The 18053-nt window shown below is 37.9% G+C and overlaps 1 protein-coding gene across 1 annotated transcript in view; it reads left to right on the top strand.

The window, feature by feature from the left end:
* Positions 1 to 4188, top strand: part of LOC126457655 (eukaryotic peptide chain release factor GTP-binding subunit ERF3A) — a 65330-nt gene extending 61142 nt beyond the window's left edge. The window contains exon 10 of the mRNA XM_050094145.1: positions 2053 to 4188. Within this exon, the coding sequence (XP_049950102.1) occupies positions 2053 to 2096 (44 nt within the window). The 3' untranslated portion in view covers positions 2097 to 4188. The remainder of the gene's footprint in view (positions 1 to 2052) is intronic.
* Positions 4189 to 18053: the final 13865 nt, after the last annotated feature.

Here is an 18053-nt window from a genome sequence, read left to right as displayed (position 1 = left end):
TTTGTTGCTCCCACCAGTGCTCTCATCAACCTCAGGAATCTTGTTGCACTTCATTTTCTGGCTCCAGATCCATTCACCATTGCATAGTTTGTAGTATAAGGGTGAAAAATGACTGAAAATTTGTAATGTAGCCATGAACTGTCGTTCCCACAAATGCAAAGGTGTGCTTTAAATTTAAAAAGTCCATATAAATGCATATTCATATGTGAACAGGCCCATGTTTTTTGGATTAGAACAGGATATTCAGGCTTTGGTTCTTTCTTATTAACTTCATTGCAAAGTGTACTTCACCAGCTTAGAATATTGTGCTTCAAGTTAACAATCCCTGTAACATCTAAAGCATTGCTTTGAGAAAAGTTGCATCATTTCTGTCAAAAGTCTACTGATATTACGTGACAGTTCGCCATGTGTTCCTGTGAGGATGTCTGATATATCTGAGGCTGTTTCACAATGACATCACATAGTGAAGAATAATAGTAATGAAGGAATGTGTACCAGATGCTTCTTCTTTTATAATGTCAAGTAGTCACTGTGTTTACAGAGATGCCTTGATCTACAGTCATATTGCCATCAGAGAGGCAGTCTTAATTCACACCTACTTACATGAATGTTTCTTTTTTCCCCAAAAAGGAATCTTCAGAAATCATCAGTTTTCTACACCACTATAAGGCACAGTGCATCTCTCACTTATGGGCAAGTTAGAAGTTCACAAATCTGGCACATTTCTGCATCACCTATAGAACAGCAAAGGTGACTTTTCCAAAAGTATTGAAAGAATTTTATTTAAGTACTTCAGACTCTCATCATAATTATTAACAATAAGGGTGCAGTCTAAACTACTTGTAGATTTTGCCATCATATGAGTCCATATTTTACACAGTAAAATTTCCAGAAATGCTTTTACTTTCTCTTTGAAACCGGAGCAATTCGATTGTCAGTTCTTTTATCCAGCTTCAGTTGTGTCAGTGCTTTTAACCTACAGTTGTATCGGGGCAAAATTATACAACATTAATAGTTTCATAAATAATTACTTCACATTTTTCAAAATCAAGGCCAGGAATCTGTAGAAACAGAACTAATGGATCATCAGATTGAATTTCTCAGTGGAGTAGGTAGACATTAGCTGCTAAACTGTGGATCATTGGCAAAATTCATGACTTCTCAGTAGCTCTTGCATTATCATTCAGGTATGTTCTTCATTACATACTTAGTGAATTTCTGTATGCCCTCAATGAATTTCTTGATATTGATGTGCGGATTGATTATCATTGTTTTTTGAGGGACAAAGGAGGTAAATATGAATTCTTCAACCACCTAACAGTATAAGAGCCACAAGATTTAGAATAGAGAGCTCTTTCTGCTGGTATATCTTTTAATAATTCGTGAAGGGCACTCAAGTAGAGTACATAGTCACCTTGAATTGCAGAAATGCTGCCCTTGAATGCACCATTGACGTAAAGCAGGCCACAACTTCCCAGTTTCAGCAGCTAAATATAATGCCATATTTTGTTACATAACTGCTCTTTATCAAGCTTTTATCTAGGTATTATTGGGACCATCAATATCTGCAATATCTGATAACTTGGGTGTAATAAAGTACCACAATAGTAGACTAGAGAATACCAGCAGGAATTGGGTGCTGGCCATGGGTGTTTTTTGTCTGCTGTCTACTGTCCTGATAGAACTTTTGATAAAAATAATAAAGCAAAAACTGCTCTTTACATAACAAACATTAGTTCAGGGATATTTGGAATTTTTATCGGGAAATATCAAAGAAACCTTTTGATCAAACACAATAGCCACCCTCAAGTTAATAGAGTGACAGTCTTTCCTGTTGTTGACTGAAGCTTAAAGAATGTGAAATCAGCAGGACACCTTCATTAAGCTTTACAGTAATTATCTTCCTTGTTCATATTAAGCTGGACCTTAATCTCCCTGGTAGCGACAAAATTTTTGTAAGCTGTATAGCACTGCCAAATAACAAACTAAAAATAGTGTTATGTGAGTGTGTTCTTCAAAATATCAGATTAATTTTTTCTTTTTTTTTTCCAGGTAAAACTATTGCCATAGGTAAAGTACTGAAAGTAATCGAATAAATTGTTTAAATATTAAATTGAAGTTGGCTTATTAAAGAAGAGTGAGTGTTAAGGTGGTTTTATCTATCTGCAACATGACAAGAAGAGCTGAGAAGACAGTGGAAGAAAGGGCAACTATCTGAGCAGCAAGGATTTTCATAACAGTGGATTTACCAGCATTCTACATTGAATTATTGTATACAATCCATATAGTCTGAATGCTACCTGGATGGGTGCAATGAAGGCTGTATTGTTGCTTCCCTGTCAGAAACAGTGGTTACTGCATGAAACATTGTAGGCGGCAATCAGACATTTCACTTATGAACTGATAATGTGAATAATGAAAACTGAGTGAAATACAGAAATAAGAACATTCACAGGTGCTTTCTTCTAGAAGCTAGAGGTGCAAGTTATGCATCAGATTTTTGCATATTTGAGTGAATGGTAGTGTGTGTGTGTGTGTGTGTGTGTGTGTGTGTGTGTGTGTGTGTGTGTGTGTGTGTGAGAGAGAGAGAGAGAGAGAGAGAGAGAGAGAGAGAGAGAGACACGCTGTGTAAATGGAATTGAGTGACAAGTTATTTGCGATAATTTAGTTAAAGGGGAAGGAATATTGTGACAGGGAAAGACTAGGGCTCTATTTCAATGATCATTTGACACCAGTTACTCTATTTGTTCTTTTTTTCTGTGAAACTAATGCTTCCATGTTCAATAAACAGACAGATGAATTGCAGATTTTGGTATCAGACAATATATATATAAATAAAACTTCTATGGCACATATATTTTTCAACATTATTGTATATGGGCAATAAATGAAAACTTGCACGACTTGAAATATAATGCCATATTTTGTTACATAACTGCTCTTTATCAAGCTTTTATCTAGGTATTGACTTATACTGTTTGCTTGAAGTTTAATTTTGAACCTTTCAGCATATTCACGGTAAAGTTATGCAATGTTTTTAATAGCTTTTACTTATGCACATAGTAGAATGGGTATTTAATGCAGTTTATCTGCACAATATGGCCTTATAATCCATGGTGAATGACATTAGTAAAAAAAAAATTCTAAAGAAACTTTATAACCTTGTGCCAGATTTGTTGATGCTAATAACTTTGTAGTTATAAACAGTTGAAAGAGATTTGAATTTAGTTAATAAACAGTGTTGCAAATGAACAAGCTATGATATTAAGTTCTCAAGTATTACAAATGTGGCAGTACAGCTTTACTGTTGTATCTTGGAAGTATTTCACATAACAGTGTGAAAGCAATGACTGCATCTGTTCCAGTGAATTTTGTGAAATGTACTGCAAAAATTACTGCGTAACAGACTGAAATATGGAAAAAATCTTATTTTAGTTTAATGTGTTATAAAATATAAAGTAACTTATTTTTTAAAGATACTGGAAAATGCTGTTGAGTCTAAATTTTTTCTTGTGAGGATGTCACGGCGCCCTACCTTTTCTCTCCTACCATTTGGTCATGATATAATATGAGTCCTTTCTTTGTTTTAAAAGAACCTGCTCAGTAGTTTTTACCAGAGAACATCTGTATATATATTTCTCACTGAGAATGAAACTGAGAAAGTTTGGACAGAAGGGTGTGTTTACATGACAGAAGCAGAAGAATGTCTTGAACATTCTCATCTTTATATTACATGGATGTGACAGCTTACGTGACATCTTGAAATATTGCCTCAGTTGTATGAGACCATCTCATTTCTATTAATTGTAATTTACATTTGTTTAATAGTTACTCGTTAATTATTTTCTTTTGTATTGCTCTCAGTTTATTTTCATTTTGTTTGACTAACTGATATCTTGTTAAGAATAGCATGAACTATTCATGTATAAGAATTCCATTCAAATTCACATATTTCTGTTAGATAATGTGCATGGCATTTGAAAGTGTGTTACGTTCTACTTCGGTATATTCTCTTATTTTCTAAATGGAAAAAGGAAGAAAAGCCGACTGGTCAGGAAGTATGTCCATTGTACACAACCTTATGGTGTGTGGTTTCTCTTTGCCTTTTTATATGCTGCATCAGGAAGTACCTAAGGGGTATGTTCTTGATATGAAATTTTCACATTACAATAAACTATAAAAAAAATATCAGAGTTTTATTATTAGTTAGTCAGTTTATTGTGATTCTGACCAGAAATCAGAAATGGAAGTTGCAAATTATAGTAGACATTAAAGCACTATCACTCACTTTCTTACTCAACTAAAACTCGTTCCTTTTTAAAAGTCGGGATTTCTTGTCCAAAACAAATGTACAATAAATAAATTAGGCAATATTGCTCACACGGCTAGCAGGGTAAATAACGCCATTAGATATGGCAAAAATATTAAAGGCAAAATGAACATTTTATGATTGAGACTGAGACTGGAAATTTGCTTCCAGGAATTTAGTTCAAAGACCCAGAATTCATACATTTTTGAAGTCGTATACATATTCAAACATTTTTAAAATACATTTTGACACTTGCTTGTGAAGTTGTTTGTTGATTATCACATTCTTGTTATCTGTTGTTTGCAGAATTCAAATAAATTTAAATACATTTCTTATTTGAAGCAAATTTAGAATTTTGTGCAGTTAAGTATTAAAACGATATTTATCAGTGGTGCTTTACAATTTTCACTCGTTGTGACTGTTGGTGGGCAGAAGCATCAAAGTATTAAACAAGTGGAGATTACATTGTGCATGAGACAGTCACAATAATGAGAGTAAAATGTATAAACAAACGAAGTCAGGTATTTAGGTGTTCCTTACATTTATGGAGTGGTGCTTTATTTATTAAATAAATTATTTCATAATTATTGGTTACTAACAACATAAAAAAAGGAAAGCTGAGGACATAGAAACTACCAGAAACAGGATTAAAATGGAAAACTTCCTGCTGAAACACAGCTTCATGCTACTTGTTTAAACCTGAAACAAAGGAGGAGGGGGAAAAAAAGAAAAATCGTGACAAGAATATATCATTGAAAGCTTTTTTACTTTAATATGGATAAATTTGAACACTTGGTTTGTTGATAAACACTGAATATTCAGGCTCTCTATTTTTACTAATTTAAATACAAATTAGTGCTCATTGACTAATGCTTCAAGTTGACAGTGAACGTATTGATGAGTGGGAAGTAGTCCAAAAATAGCGTGTCACCATTGCGACCAGCAACTGCAGGTGCTTCTCCAAATGCTGACTCATTCGCTGTGCCTTGAACCCAATCTTCCTTACGTGCAATCTTTTCAGTTTTACTCATTACACATAACTCAAAAAACACGATGCAATTTTCTGTTTCTAGTTGCTTTTCATTTGGTACAAAAACTGGAATAACAATGCCATGGACAGAGCTTGTGTATTTTGTGTATAGCTCAAATCGTTGACAATTCAGTGCTGCCTATGTTGTCGACCTGGCTTATTCTGTTTATCTGCAGTGATTGTTTTTGCTAGTGTTTTGTTCTTGTTTAGTTTTTTATGATGGCAAGTGTAAATGAAAAGTTTGCAGCTATGAAATTTTGTTTTCTACTCAGTAAAAATGCTGCTGAAATGGTTTTAATGTTGAAAACAGCTTACTGATATGACGCTATGGGAAAAACTGAAGTGTACAAGTGGTTTGCTTGATTGAAAAATGGTGACATGTCGATTGATGACATTCCTCATTTTGGACGTCTGTCAACTGTCCGAATCGACGAAATATTGAAAAAAAAAAAAAACTTGTGTTCAGATTAGTGGGTTATCTTGTACGTCAAAAAAGACCTGATTTGTGGCAGACAGGAGCTGATTCTTCTGCCAAGACAACACACCTGCACATACAGCCATCTCTGGCTAAAAAATGGCATGGTTCCGCTGCCCCACGCAACTCACACCTTACGCGCATGACCTGACTCTGTGCAACACTTTTTTAATTCTGCACATGAAAATGGGTATGAGATGACAACAGTTTGACAACATTGAAGAAGTTGAGAGAAAAAAAGGGGGGGGGGGGCTGTCACCTATTTCTAAAGCTGACTACAAAAAATGTTTTGAACAATGGAAAGTGGGACAAATGTATTAGTTGTAACGGAGAGTATTTTGAAGGGGATAAAGTTGTTTTGCGCATAATTTTAAAACATATAGCTTTAAAAAAAGAATGCCCCTTTTTTACTCCCTCATATATTTTGACTTTTGCATTGCTGCAAGCAAAATGTATGTAACACACCAAAGTAGTTTTTAATCATGGAATGAGAACTCCATCTCTCCAGCAGTAAGTAAATGGATTCTGTATAATGGCAGAGCAATGTGCCGCACCTGAAGCTATTGCACAATGCAAAATAAAGTAGTGTGATAAGCCATAAAACCTTCGTGTTTAAGAAACTGTTAAAGATATCAGACAGGACGCACATTGTAGGTTACTTTGCTTTATGATTAACGCTGGAAACATTTTTATCTATGTGGATACAAAAGTAACTATATGTACCATTTGAAAATTTCATTTCCTTTAGATCTAGTTCAGTGCACAGGTGCTGCTGTTCTTTAAAACTTTCGTCATATTGCTGTGCTGCAACCAACACGTCTTTTCTTCTTCGAGGGGGGATATTTTCTTTGTTTGACGTACTCAGTTCTGTCCACAATTTTTAACTTACAACTAAAATATAAAATGGAATCGCACTACGCAACCTACTCTGTCATTCCCACAAAATCATCACATCCTAGTTATTTTTTCCAGATCATGTATTACCACGACAATTGCACTATGTGACAGCCGACTCAGTAATGGCATCTCTGCAGTCGCTCCTATCTGTGTAGTGTTCCTCGGTGCCACATGTTGTGGCCAGAGTTATAACACTAGGGTGCTTTCTGTCTGCTCAGGTCTTAGCAATGAAATAGAAAAAGAATCTACTGAGTGAGGAGTAATCTGGATTTTATTTCAAATGTTTCTTGTGCACAGGCATTTATCATTGTAGTTGCATGTTTCTAAGTTTATGGGAACTCATTATGGTACCAATCTCCTTGTAGCTTCTTCTTCTCGGTAGCACCACAAGCTCATCACCTCAAAACTGAAAATGTTTTTGGTGTTGAAGAGTGTTAAACAATAACGAACACAACACCACTGTTTTTAGTTTCACTTGTTAATACATTTATTAAATTTCAGTTGGCACTTTGAATGGAGACCAGTTTCTCAACTCCTCTCTTCATGTATCACAAAAACCAGGTTAGCCCATACAATCAGTGACTGTTCATTGGCAACACATCACAAACTTCAGTCTTGTATTAAGCACAGTTCATAAAAACATAAGTCATACAAGCACAGTTCTTTACTGAAGCCACTATAAACATTCAATGTGGCACAGGTCAGTAATGTGTGTGGAGTGGCAATTAATAAACAAAGTTCTTGTTCATAATTGGATGGCATAATGACTTTCATACATTTCACTATATAATGAGATGTGAATGGTACCATATATATGAATGGTAGCAATCTCTGCCTGATAAATTAATTCAGTAAATACATATTCCCCCCATTAACCATGGACCTTGCCGTTGGTGGGGAGGCTTTCGTGCCTCAGCGATACAGATGGCCGTACCGTAGGTGCAACCACAACGGAGGGGTATCTGTTGAGAGGCCAGACAAACATGTGGTTCCTGAAGAGGGGCAGCAGCCTTTTCAGTAGTTGCAGGGGCAACAGTCTGGATGATTGACTGATCTGGCCTTGTAACATTAAGCAAAACGGCCTTGCTGTGCTGGTACTGCGAACGGCTGAAAGCAAGGGGAAACTACAGCCGTAATTTTTCCCGAGGACATGCAGCTTTACTGTATGATTAAATGATGATGGCATCCTCTTGGGTAAAATATTCCGGAGGTAAAATAGTCCCCCATTCAGATCTCCGGGCGGGGACTACTCAAGATGACGTCATTATCAGGAGAAAGAAAACTGGCATTCTACGGATCGGAGCGTGGAATGTCAGATCCCTTAATCGGGCAGGTAGGTTAGAAAATGTAAAAAGGGAAATGGATAGGTTAAAGTTAGATATAGTGGGAATTAGTGAAGTTCGGTGGCAGGAGGAACAAGACTTTTGGTCAGGTGATTACAGGGTTATAAATACAAAATCAAATAAGGGTAATGCAGGAGTAGGTTTAATAATGAATAAAAAAATAGGAGTGCGGGTTAGCTACTACAAACAGCATAGTGAACGCATTATTGTGGCCAAGATAGACACAAAGCCCTTGCCTACTACAGTAGTACAAGTTTATATGCCAACTAGCTCTGCAGATGATGAAGAAATTAATGAAATGTATGACGAGATAAAAGAAATTATTCAGGTAGTGAAGGGAGACGAAAATTTAATAGTCATGGATGACTGGAATTCGTCAGTAGGAAAAGGGAGAGAAGGAAACATAGTAGGTGAATATGGATTGGGGGGAAGAAATGAAAGAGGAAGCCGCCTTGTAGAATTTTGCACAGATCATAACTTAATCATAGCTAACACTTGGTTCAAGAATCATGAAAGAAGGTTGTATACCTGGAAGAATCCTGGAGATACTAAAAGGTATCAGATAGATTACATAATGGTAAGACAGAGATTTAGGAACCAGGTTTTAAATTGTAAGACATTTCCAGGGGCAGATGTGGATCCTGACCACAATCTATTGGTTATGAACTGCAGATTGAAACTGAAGAAACCGCAAAAAGGCGGGAATTTAAGGAGATGGGACTTGGATAAACTGAAAGAACCAGAGGTTGTAGAGAGTTTCAGGGAGAGCATAAGGGAACAATTGACAGGAATGGGGGAAAGAAATACAGTAGAAGAAGAATGGGTAGCTCTGAGGGATGAAGTAGTGAAGGCAGCAGAGGATCAAGTAGGTAAAAAGACTAGGGCTAATAGAAATCCTTGGGTAACAGAAGAAATACTGAATTTAATTGATGAAAGGAGAAAATATAAAAATGCAGTAAATGAAGCAGGCAAAAAGGAATACAAACATCTCAAAAATGAGATTGACAGGAAGTGCAAAATGGCTAAGCAGGGATGGCTAGAGTACAAATGTAAGGATGTAGAGGCTTGTCTCACTAGGGGTAAGATAGATACTGCGTACAGGAAAATTAAAGAGACCTTTGGAGAGAAGAGAACCACTTGTATGAATATCAAGAGCTCAGATGGCAACCCACTTCTAAGCAAAGAAAGGTGGAAGGAGTATATAGAGGGTTTATACAAGGGTGATGTACTTGAGGACAATATTGTGGAAATGGAATAGGATGTAGATGAAGATGAAATGGGAGATAAGATACTGCGTGAAGAGTTAGACAGAGCACTGAAAGACCTGAGTCGAAACAAGGCCCCGGGAGTGGACAACATTCCATTAGAACTACTGATGGCCTTGGGAGAGCCAGTCATGACAAAACTCTACCATCTGGTGAGCAAGATGTATGAGACAGGCGAAATACCCACAGACTTCAAGAAGAATATAATAATTCCAATCCCAAAGAAAGCAGGTGTTGACAGATGTGAAAATTACAGAACTATCAGTTTAATAAGTCACAGCTGCAAAATACTAATGCGAATTCTTTACAGACGAATGGAAAAACTGGTAGAAGCGGACCTCGGGGAGGATCAGTTTGGATTCCGTAGAAATGTTGGAACACGTGAGGCAATACTAACCTTACGACTTATCTTAGAAGAAAGATTAAGAAAAGGCAAACCTACGTTTCTAGCATTTGTAGACTTAGAGAAAGCTTTTGACAACGTTAACTGGAATACTCTCTTTCAAATTCTGAAGGTGGCAGGGGTAAAATACAGGGAGCGAAAGGCTATTTACAATTTGTACAGAAACCAGATGGCAGTTATAAGAGTCGAGGGACATGAAAGGGAAGCAGTGGTTGGGAAGGGAGTAAGACAGGGTTGTAGCCTCTCCCCGATGTTGTTCAATCTGTATATTGAGCAAGCAGTAAAGGAAACAAAAGAAAAATTAGGAGTAGGTATTAAAATTCATGGAGAAGAAATAAAAACTTTGAGGTTCGCCGATGACATTGTAATTCTGTCAGAGACAGCAAAGGACTTGGAATAGCAGTTGAATGGAATGGACAGTGTCTTGAAAGGAGGATATAAGATGAACATCAACAAAAGCAAAACAAGGATAATGGAATGTAGTCTAATTAAGTCGGGTGATGCTGAGGGAATTAGATTAGGAAATGAGGCACTTAAAGTAGTAAAGGAGTTTTGCTATTTGGGGAGCAAAATAACTGATGATGGTCGAAGTAGAGAGGATATAAAATGTAGGCTGGCAATGGCAAGGAAAGCGTTTCTGAAGAAGAGAAATTTGTTAACATCCGGTATTGATTTAAGTGTCAGGAAGTCATTTCTGAAAGTATTCGTATGGTGTGTAGCCATGTATGGAAGTGAAACATGGACGATAAATAGTTTGGACAAGAAGAGAATAGAAGCTTTCGAAATGTGGTGCTACAGAAGAATGCTGAAGATTAGATGGGTAGATCACATAACTAATGAGGAAGTATTGAATAGGATTGGGGAGAAGAGAAGTTTGTGGCACAACTTGACCAGAAGAAGGGATCGGTTGGTAGGACATGTTCTGAGGCATCAAGGGATCACCAATTTAGTATTGGAGGGCAGCGTGGAGGGTAAAAATCGTAGAGGGAGACCAAGAGATGAATACACTAAGCAGATTCAGAAGGATGTAGGTTGCAGTAGGTACTGGGAGATGAAAAAGCTTGCACAGGATAGAGTGGCATGGAGAGCTGCATCAAACCAGTCTCAGGACTGAAGACCACAACAACAACAACACACAATTCAACAATATCCAATGTTTTAATTTCACAGAATGGGCATATGATTAGTGTAACTGAAAAGTTCAAATTTCTAAGTGTTCAGATAGAGAGTAAACTGTTGTGGAAAGCCCACATTCAGGATCTTGTTCAAAGACTTAATGCTGCCATTTTTAGTATTCGAATGGTATCTGAAGTTCAACAAAGTAGTCTACTTTGCTTATTTTCATTCACGTGTGACATATAGCATTATATTTTGGGGTAAATCTTCCTATTCTCAAAGTGTAGATTTGGCTCAGAAATGTGCGATTGCAGCAATAGGTGGTGTAAGTTCACAAACCTTTTGTCAACGCCTGTTCATTAGTGTGCATATTCTGACACTGGCTTCTCAATATATATATTCTTTACTGTTGTTTCTTGGTAATAACATCAGCTTATTCCCAAGAATTAGCAGCTTTCACTCAGTTAATACTATGCACAAATCCAATCTGCATTTGGATCCCATGTCGTCAACTTGTGCAGAAAGGCATGTACTGTACAGCGGCATTCCTTTTCAGTAAGCTACCACAAGAATTCAAAAACCTTAGCTGTAATGCACACATTTTCAAATCAAAGCTGAAGAGTTTCTTCATGGGTGGCTCCTCCTATTCAGTTGAGGAGTTCCTTGAAAAATTAAGCTGATTCCTGTGTTATGTTGTCCTTTGTGTTTACAGAAACTTATGGCTTGTTGTTGAACCATGGTCTAGGAGTAGTGTCTTTGATTAGAAATGAAAACGTCCTCAGTCTGGGGTTTGAAACCCGCCCCACTTAAATTTTGCTTAATAATCAGTATTGGCAGCCCAAGACTTCCGGCATAAGAAGTCACCCTCATTCCGTCAATGGCCCTGTCAAAGAGGGCAGAGGAGTGGACAGAGGTTCAGGGCACTCTCTTGTCCTTGGAGTGGGAAACTGCCCCTAAAGGCAGAAGAATCAGCAGTGATCAACAGCATAAGGATGCAGAAGGCAATGGAAACCACTACATTAAAGACACATCATGTGTAACCACAGGACATGTGGCCTGTAATTGTCATGATGATATCTCCCTTGGCAAAAGATTCCGAAATAGCCCCCCATTCGGGTCTATGGAAGGGGACTGCCAAAAGGGAGGTGACCATGAGAAAAAGATCGAATAACCAATAAAAGGGTAACGTTTTACGAGCCAGAATGTGGAATGTCAGAAGCTTGAACGTGGTAGGGAAGCTAGTGAAAAGGGAAGTGCAGACACTCAACCTTGATATGGTAGGGGTCAGTAAAGGTAATGGAAAGAAGAGAAGGATTTATGGTCAGATGAGTGTAGGGTAATAGCAACAGCAGTAGAAAATTGTGAAACGGGAGTAGGATTCATTATGAATAGGAAGGTAGGGCAGAGATTATGTCACTGTGAAAAGTTCAGTGATAGGATTGTTCTTATCAGAATCGACAGCAAACCAACACCAGCAATAATAGTTCAGGTATAAATACTGACATCGCATGCTGAAGATGAAGAGATAGAGAAAGTATATGAGGATATTGAAAGGTAATACAGTACGTGAAGGGAGATGGAAAATCCAATAGTCATGGGGGACTGGAATGTAGTTGCAGGGGAAGGAGTAGAAGAATAGGTTACAGGGGAGTATGGGCTTGTGACAAGGAATGAGAGAGGAGAAAGAGTAATTGAGTTCTGTAATAAATTTCAGGTAGTAATAGCAAATACTCTGTTCAAGAATCACAAGAGGAGGAGGTATACTTGGAAAAGGGCGGGTGATATGGGAACAGAGATTCCAGAATCAGATACTGCATTGTAAGGCGTATGCAGGGGCAGGTATAGACTCAGATCAGAATATAGCAGTGATGAAGAGTAGGCTGAAGTTTAGAGAGATTAGTCAGGAAGGACCAATACATAAAGAAGTGGGATATGGAAGTACCAAGGAATGACGAGACATGCTTGAAGTTGTCTAAGGATATAGATATTACAATAAAAGAATAGCTCTGCAGGCAGCTCAGTGTAAGAGGAATGGACTTCTTCAAAAACGACAATCGCAGAAGCTGGAAAGAAAAACATTGGTATGAAGAAGGTAACTGCGAAAAAGCCATGGGTAACAGAAGAAATACTTCAGTTGATTGATGAAAGAAGGATGTACAAAAATGTTCAGGGAAATTCAGAAATACAAGTTGCTAAGGAATGAAACAAATAGGAAATGTAGGGAAGCTAAGAGAAAATGGCTGCATGAAAAATGTGAAGAAATCGGAAAAGATATGGCTGTCGGAAGGACTGACTCAGCATATAGGAAAGTCAAAACAACCTTCGGTGAGTTCAAAAGCAAGGGTAGTAACATTAAGAGTGCAGTGGGAATCCCACTGATAAATGCAGAGGAGAGAGCAGGTAGATGGAAAGAGTTCATTGAAGGCCTCTATGAGGGGCAGAGTTGTCTGATGTGATGGAAGAAGAAGCAGGAGTTGATTGGGGGGTCCAGTATAAGACTCAGAAATTTTAGAGATCTGTGGAGGGCTTAAGATCAAATGAGGCAGAAGTGGTAGATAACATTCCATCAAAATTTCTAAAATCATTGGGGAATGTGGCAACAAAACGTCTATTCACGTTGGTGTGTTGAATGTATGAGTCTGGCGACATACCATCTGACTTTCGGAAAAGTATTATACACACAATTCTGAAGACTGCTAGACCTGACAAGTGAGAGAATTATCACAATATAAGCTTAATAGCTCAGGCATCCAAGTTGCTGACAAGAATAATATACAGAAGAATGGGAAAAAATTGAGCATGTGTTGGATGGTGATCAGTGTGGCGTTAGGAAAGGTGAAGGCACCAGAGAGGCAATTCTAACATTGCTTTTGCTAATTGAAGATTAAACACAAATTGAGACACATTCACAGGATTTGTTGACGTGCAAAAAGCGTTTGACAATGTCAAATGGTGCAAGGTGTTTTGAAATTCTGAGAAATAAAGGAATAAGCTATAAGGAGAGATTGGTAAGATACAATATATACAAGAGTCAAGAGGGAATAATAAAAGTGGATGACCAAAAACAGTGCTAGGCTCAAAAAGGGTGTAAGACAAGGATGTAGTCTTTCGCCCCTACTGTTCAATCTGTACATCGAAAAAGCAATGATGGAAATAAAACAAAGGTTCAGGAGTGGAATTAAAATTCAAGGTGAAAGGATATCAATGATACGATTCTCTGATAACATGGCTATCCTCAATGAAAGTGAAGAAGAAACATGATCTGCGGAATGGAATGAACAGTCTGCTGAGTACAGAGTATGGATTGAGAGTAAATCAAAGAAAAATGATAGTAATGAGAATTAGCAGAAATGAGAACAGCAAGAAACTTAACATCAGGATTTATGCTCTCGAAGTAGATGAAGTTAAGGAATTCTACTAACTAGGCAGCAAAATAACCAATGATGGACGGAGCAAGGGGGACATCAAAAGCAGACTAGCATTGGCAAAAAGAGTATTCCTGGCCAAGATAAGTCTACTAGTATCAAACATAGGCCTCAATTGGAGGAAGAAATTTCTGAAAATCTACGTTTGGAGCACAGCTTGGCATGGTAATGAGGCAAGGATGTGGCAAAGCTAGAACAGAAGAGGATCGAAGCATTTGATATGTGGTGCTACAGGCAAATGTTGAAATTATGTGGACTAATTAAGTTAGGAATGAGGAAGTTCTGCGCAGAACCGGAGAGGAAAGGAATATGTGGGAAACGCTGACAAGGAGAAGGGACAGGATGATATGCCACCTGTAAAGACATCGGGGAATGACTTCCTTGGTACTAGAGGAAGCTGTGAAGGGCAAAAACTGTAGTGGCTGGAATACACCCAACAAGTAATTGAGGACTTAGGTTGCAAGTGCTACTCTGGGATGAAGAGGTTGGCACAGGAGATTCATGGTAGGCTGCATCAAATCACTCAAAACACTATTTCGTTGTTATTTAATGTACTGACACATTCCATGACTTGGAGATTTGCTCCTCAATTTGGTCCTATGTAACTAGACATGTAAAATTTAAAAAATCGAATTCATTGCAGTTTAACTCATCATGTCATCTCTTTTGAAAATCATTATTTGACCACGTAGAAACAGTTGAAATATGAGAGCTCTATGTCAGTAGAATTACTATGACGACAAGCGTTTCACACCTGTTTCAACGGCCGAGTGGATACGCTTACGGTTCATGAATGTAAAGGCTTTGTTTCTTTCTTTCCTTTTTTTGCCACCTGGTGTGTCGTCTATAGTTTTCAGCCTAGAGAAACACATCAGCTGATTGGCATATTTTACTAAGTCCTTATGTGTGGTTTACATAAGTGAGTGGATGTGCCTTCTACTATCTGTTGCCAGTTTAATATTTGTTGTTCAACTACAGTAGGCCTATTCGACCATTAAGCCAAAAAGAAGAGATCAGTAACTACTTGGTAGCCTGTCAGCATACTGTATTGTTAGCTGTAGTAGATGTCAGATCAAGTCAGATCAAATCTCATTGCAGCCTCTCACTTTTTGTTATTATATATATAGTTAGTTTGTGAAGTTGATGTCTAAAACTAATCTTCCTTGGAGGGTGATATTTGTCTGACCTCCCATAAAAATACAAATAATATAGTAGCAAGTAGATTTGTATTTCGAAATTAATACTGGTGTCCTAATACTTATATAGGTGTTTTACAGAAAAATGAAATAAAATAAAATGAAGAGTAGGCTACATATAGCTTCAGTATTTTGTCCACATGCCACTGGCATCAAGAACAGCTTGGATCCTTCAGGGCATAGAATTTACAAGTCTATGGAAGAATTCTTCATCTATGGCAATTCTCTCTCCTGAAGAATGAATGAAATCCCATAAGGCATTCACATTTCTCAGAGGAAGGTCTGGCCAATTGTCCCTCAGAGTTGTCTTAAGTTTAGCCCATACATGCTCTGCGGAACTGAGATTAGGTTACTTCAGAGGCCACGGAAGGCATTAAGTAATATTGTCCCTCCTTTGAAACCAGCTCTGAACACTAATGCTAGTGTTATGGATGATTATCATATTGGTGGGACATTCTTTGGGGTACCAAAGTTGGGCTCCAGGGATGATTACATTTTCAAGGAAATGTTCATAGCATGCTGAATTGAACTTGCCTTGGATATGTTCTAAAATTCCTGCAACCATGTAAGACATCCAGCCCCAACATTTCACACTTATGCATCTGCTTCTAGCACATGCGGCCATAAAGGGTGCACCGTATCGGTGCCCATCTGTGTGGTAAACAAGAGCAGGACATCTGATCTTGGGTCCAATTGTGCACTCATTGGAGAAAATTACTTTTCTTCAATTGACATCTTCCCAGAAACTCACAATTGCTACTCTACCCATGGCTTGTTCATCAGACAATGGTTCTTTGATAAGAGCACGATGGGACCTGATACCGTGGTCCTTGAGTCTTCTGAGAGCAGTTCTTGACAAGCCTGCGAAATATGAAGCTCTCCTTAGTTACTGGATGATTGACAATGTACATTCAGAGCTGCCCTGGCCAATTCTTCATCATATCTCCATGTAGAGACTCATGGTCTTCCCGGTATTTGATGTCTCGCTCTATTGCCATTATCTCTAAATTGTATAATCCATCTCCTTGCTGTGGAAGTATCAGCACCATAATGACATCTTGCTTCTGATGCACCAAACAGTGTTTTCAAAGACAGCAACATTCAGTTTCGCCATTTTGATGCAGACCTATGACATGTGCCAATCAGCTGATACGTTTCTCTTAGCTGAAGACCATAGAGACACCAAGTGGTGGTTGAAGTAATAACAAATAAATACATCCATTTTCGATATTTACCATGCCCATTTGTCTGTTTGTTTAAAGATTAGGCTATTATAAAACGGAATCTTTTGAACAAATGTGGAACCTAGAAAAGTTGTAGAACTGCACAGTTCATAGTGAATTAAGGTTTAAAATGTTATCTGCACAGGTCTAAAAAGAAAAAAAAAACAGAGAGAGAGGGAGAGACAATTGACTCCAGTTAGATTTGGCCGTCATCCTATCCACTCAACCACTGAAACAGATGTGAAACGCTCATAGTCATAGTAATTCCAGCAATGTGGGCTTCTTATATTTCGGCCATTTCTGTGTGCTCAAATAATGATTTTTAAATGAAATTATACGATGAGTCTCAACATCTACTTATATCCTAACCATTATATTGCTTCTGTCTGACAATGTAAACATCAAGCTGAAGCTCCAGAGACTGCTACAGTTTTGAACACTGGCTCTTCTGAACTTGGGCATGCACAGCACTCTGTTCTTGGACTCTAAATTATTCGGCCCAAGCAATCTTTTTGCCTCTCTTTGTACAATCCTCTATATATAATGTACAAATTCTTTTTAAAGAAACAAATTATTTTTAACTTTGACACATGAGACAATACACAACACCAATCACTCACTGAACCGTTGAGTCTTCAGAAAACACACACACCATTCTGGTCCTGCTCTGACTAGCACCATCCAGTAGTCCTGATAGTGGATTTTTTCTTCATGCACTTTTGCCAGTATTCATGGTTGCTAGAGTTTTCCATTCCCGTATACAAGAAAAATATACAAGATACTTTGTATGAAGCAGGCGAAAAGGAATACAAACGTCTCAAAAATGAGATCGACAGGAAGTGCAATATGGCTAAGCAGGGATGGCTAGAGGACAAATGTAAGGATGTAGAGGCATATCTCACTAGGGGTAAGATAGGTACTGCCTACAGGAAAATCAAAGAGATATTTGGAGAAAAGAGAACCACTTGTATGAATATCAAGAGCTCAGCTGGAAACCCAGTTCTAAGCAAAGAAGGGAAAGCAGAAAGGTGAAAGGAGTATATAGAGGGTCTATACAAGGGCGATGTACTTGAGGAGAATATCATGAAAATGGAAGAGGATGTAGATGAAGATGACATGGGAGATACGATACTGTGTGAAAAGTTTGACAGGGCACTGAAAGACCTAAGTCGAAACAAGACCTCCGGAGTCAACAACATTCCGTTAGAACTACTGATAGCCTTGGGAGAGCCAGCCCTGACACAACTCAATCATCTGGTGAGCAAGATGTATGAGATAGGTGAAATACCCTCAGACTTCAAGAAGAATATAATAACTCCAATCCTAAAGAAAGCAGGTGTTGACAGAAGTGAAAATTACCGAACTATCAGT

This window comes from Schistocerca serialis, chromosome 2, assembly GCF_023864345.2.
Source record: "Schistocerca serialis cubense isolate TAMUIC-IGC-003099 chromosome 2, iqSchSeri2.2, whole genome shotgun sequence".
NCBI lineage: Eukaryota > Metazoa > Arthropoda > Insecta > Orthoptera > Acrididae > Schistocerca > Schistocerca serialis.
The sequence above is the reverse complement of the archived record's forward strand: the minus strand, read 5'-3'. Positions and strand labels throughout refer to the sequence as shown.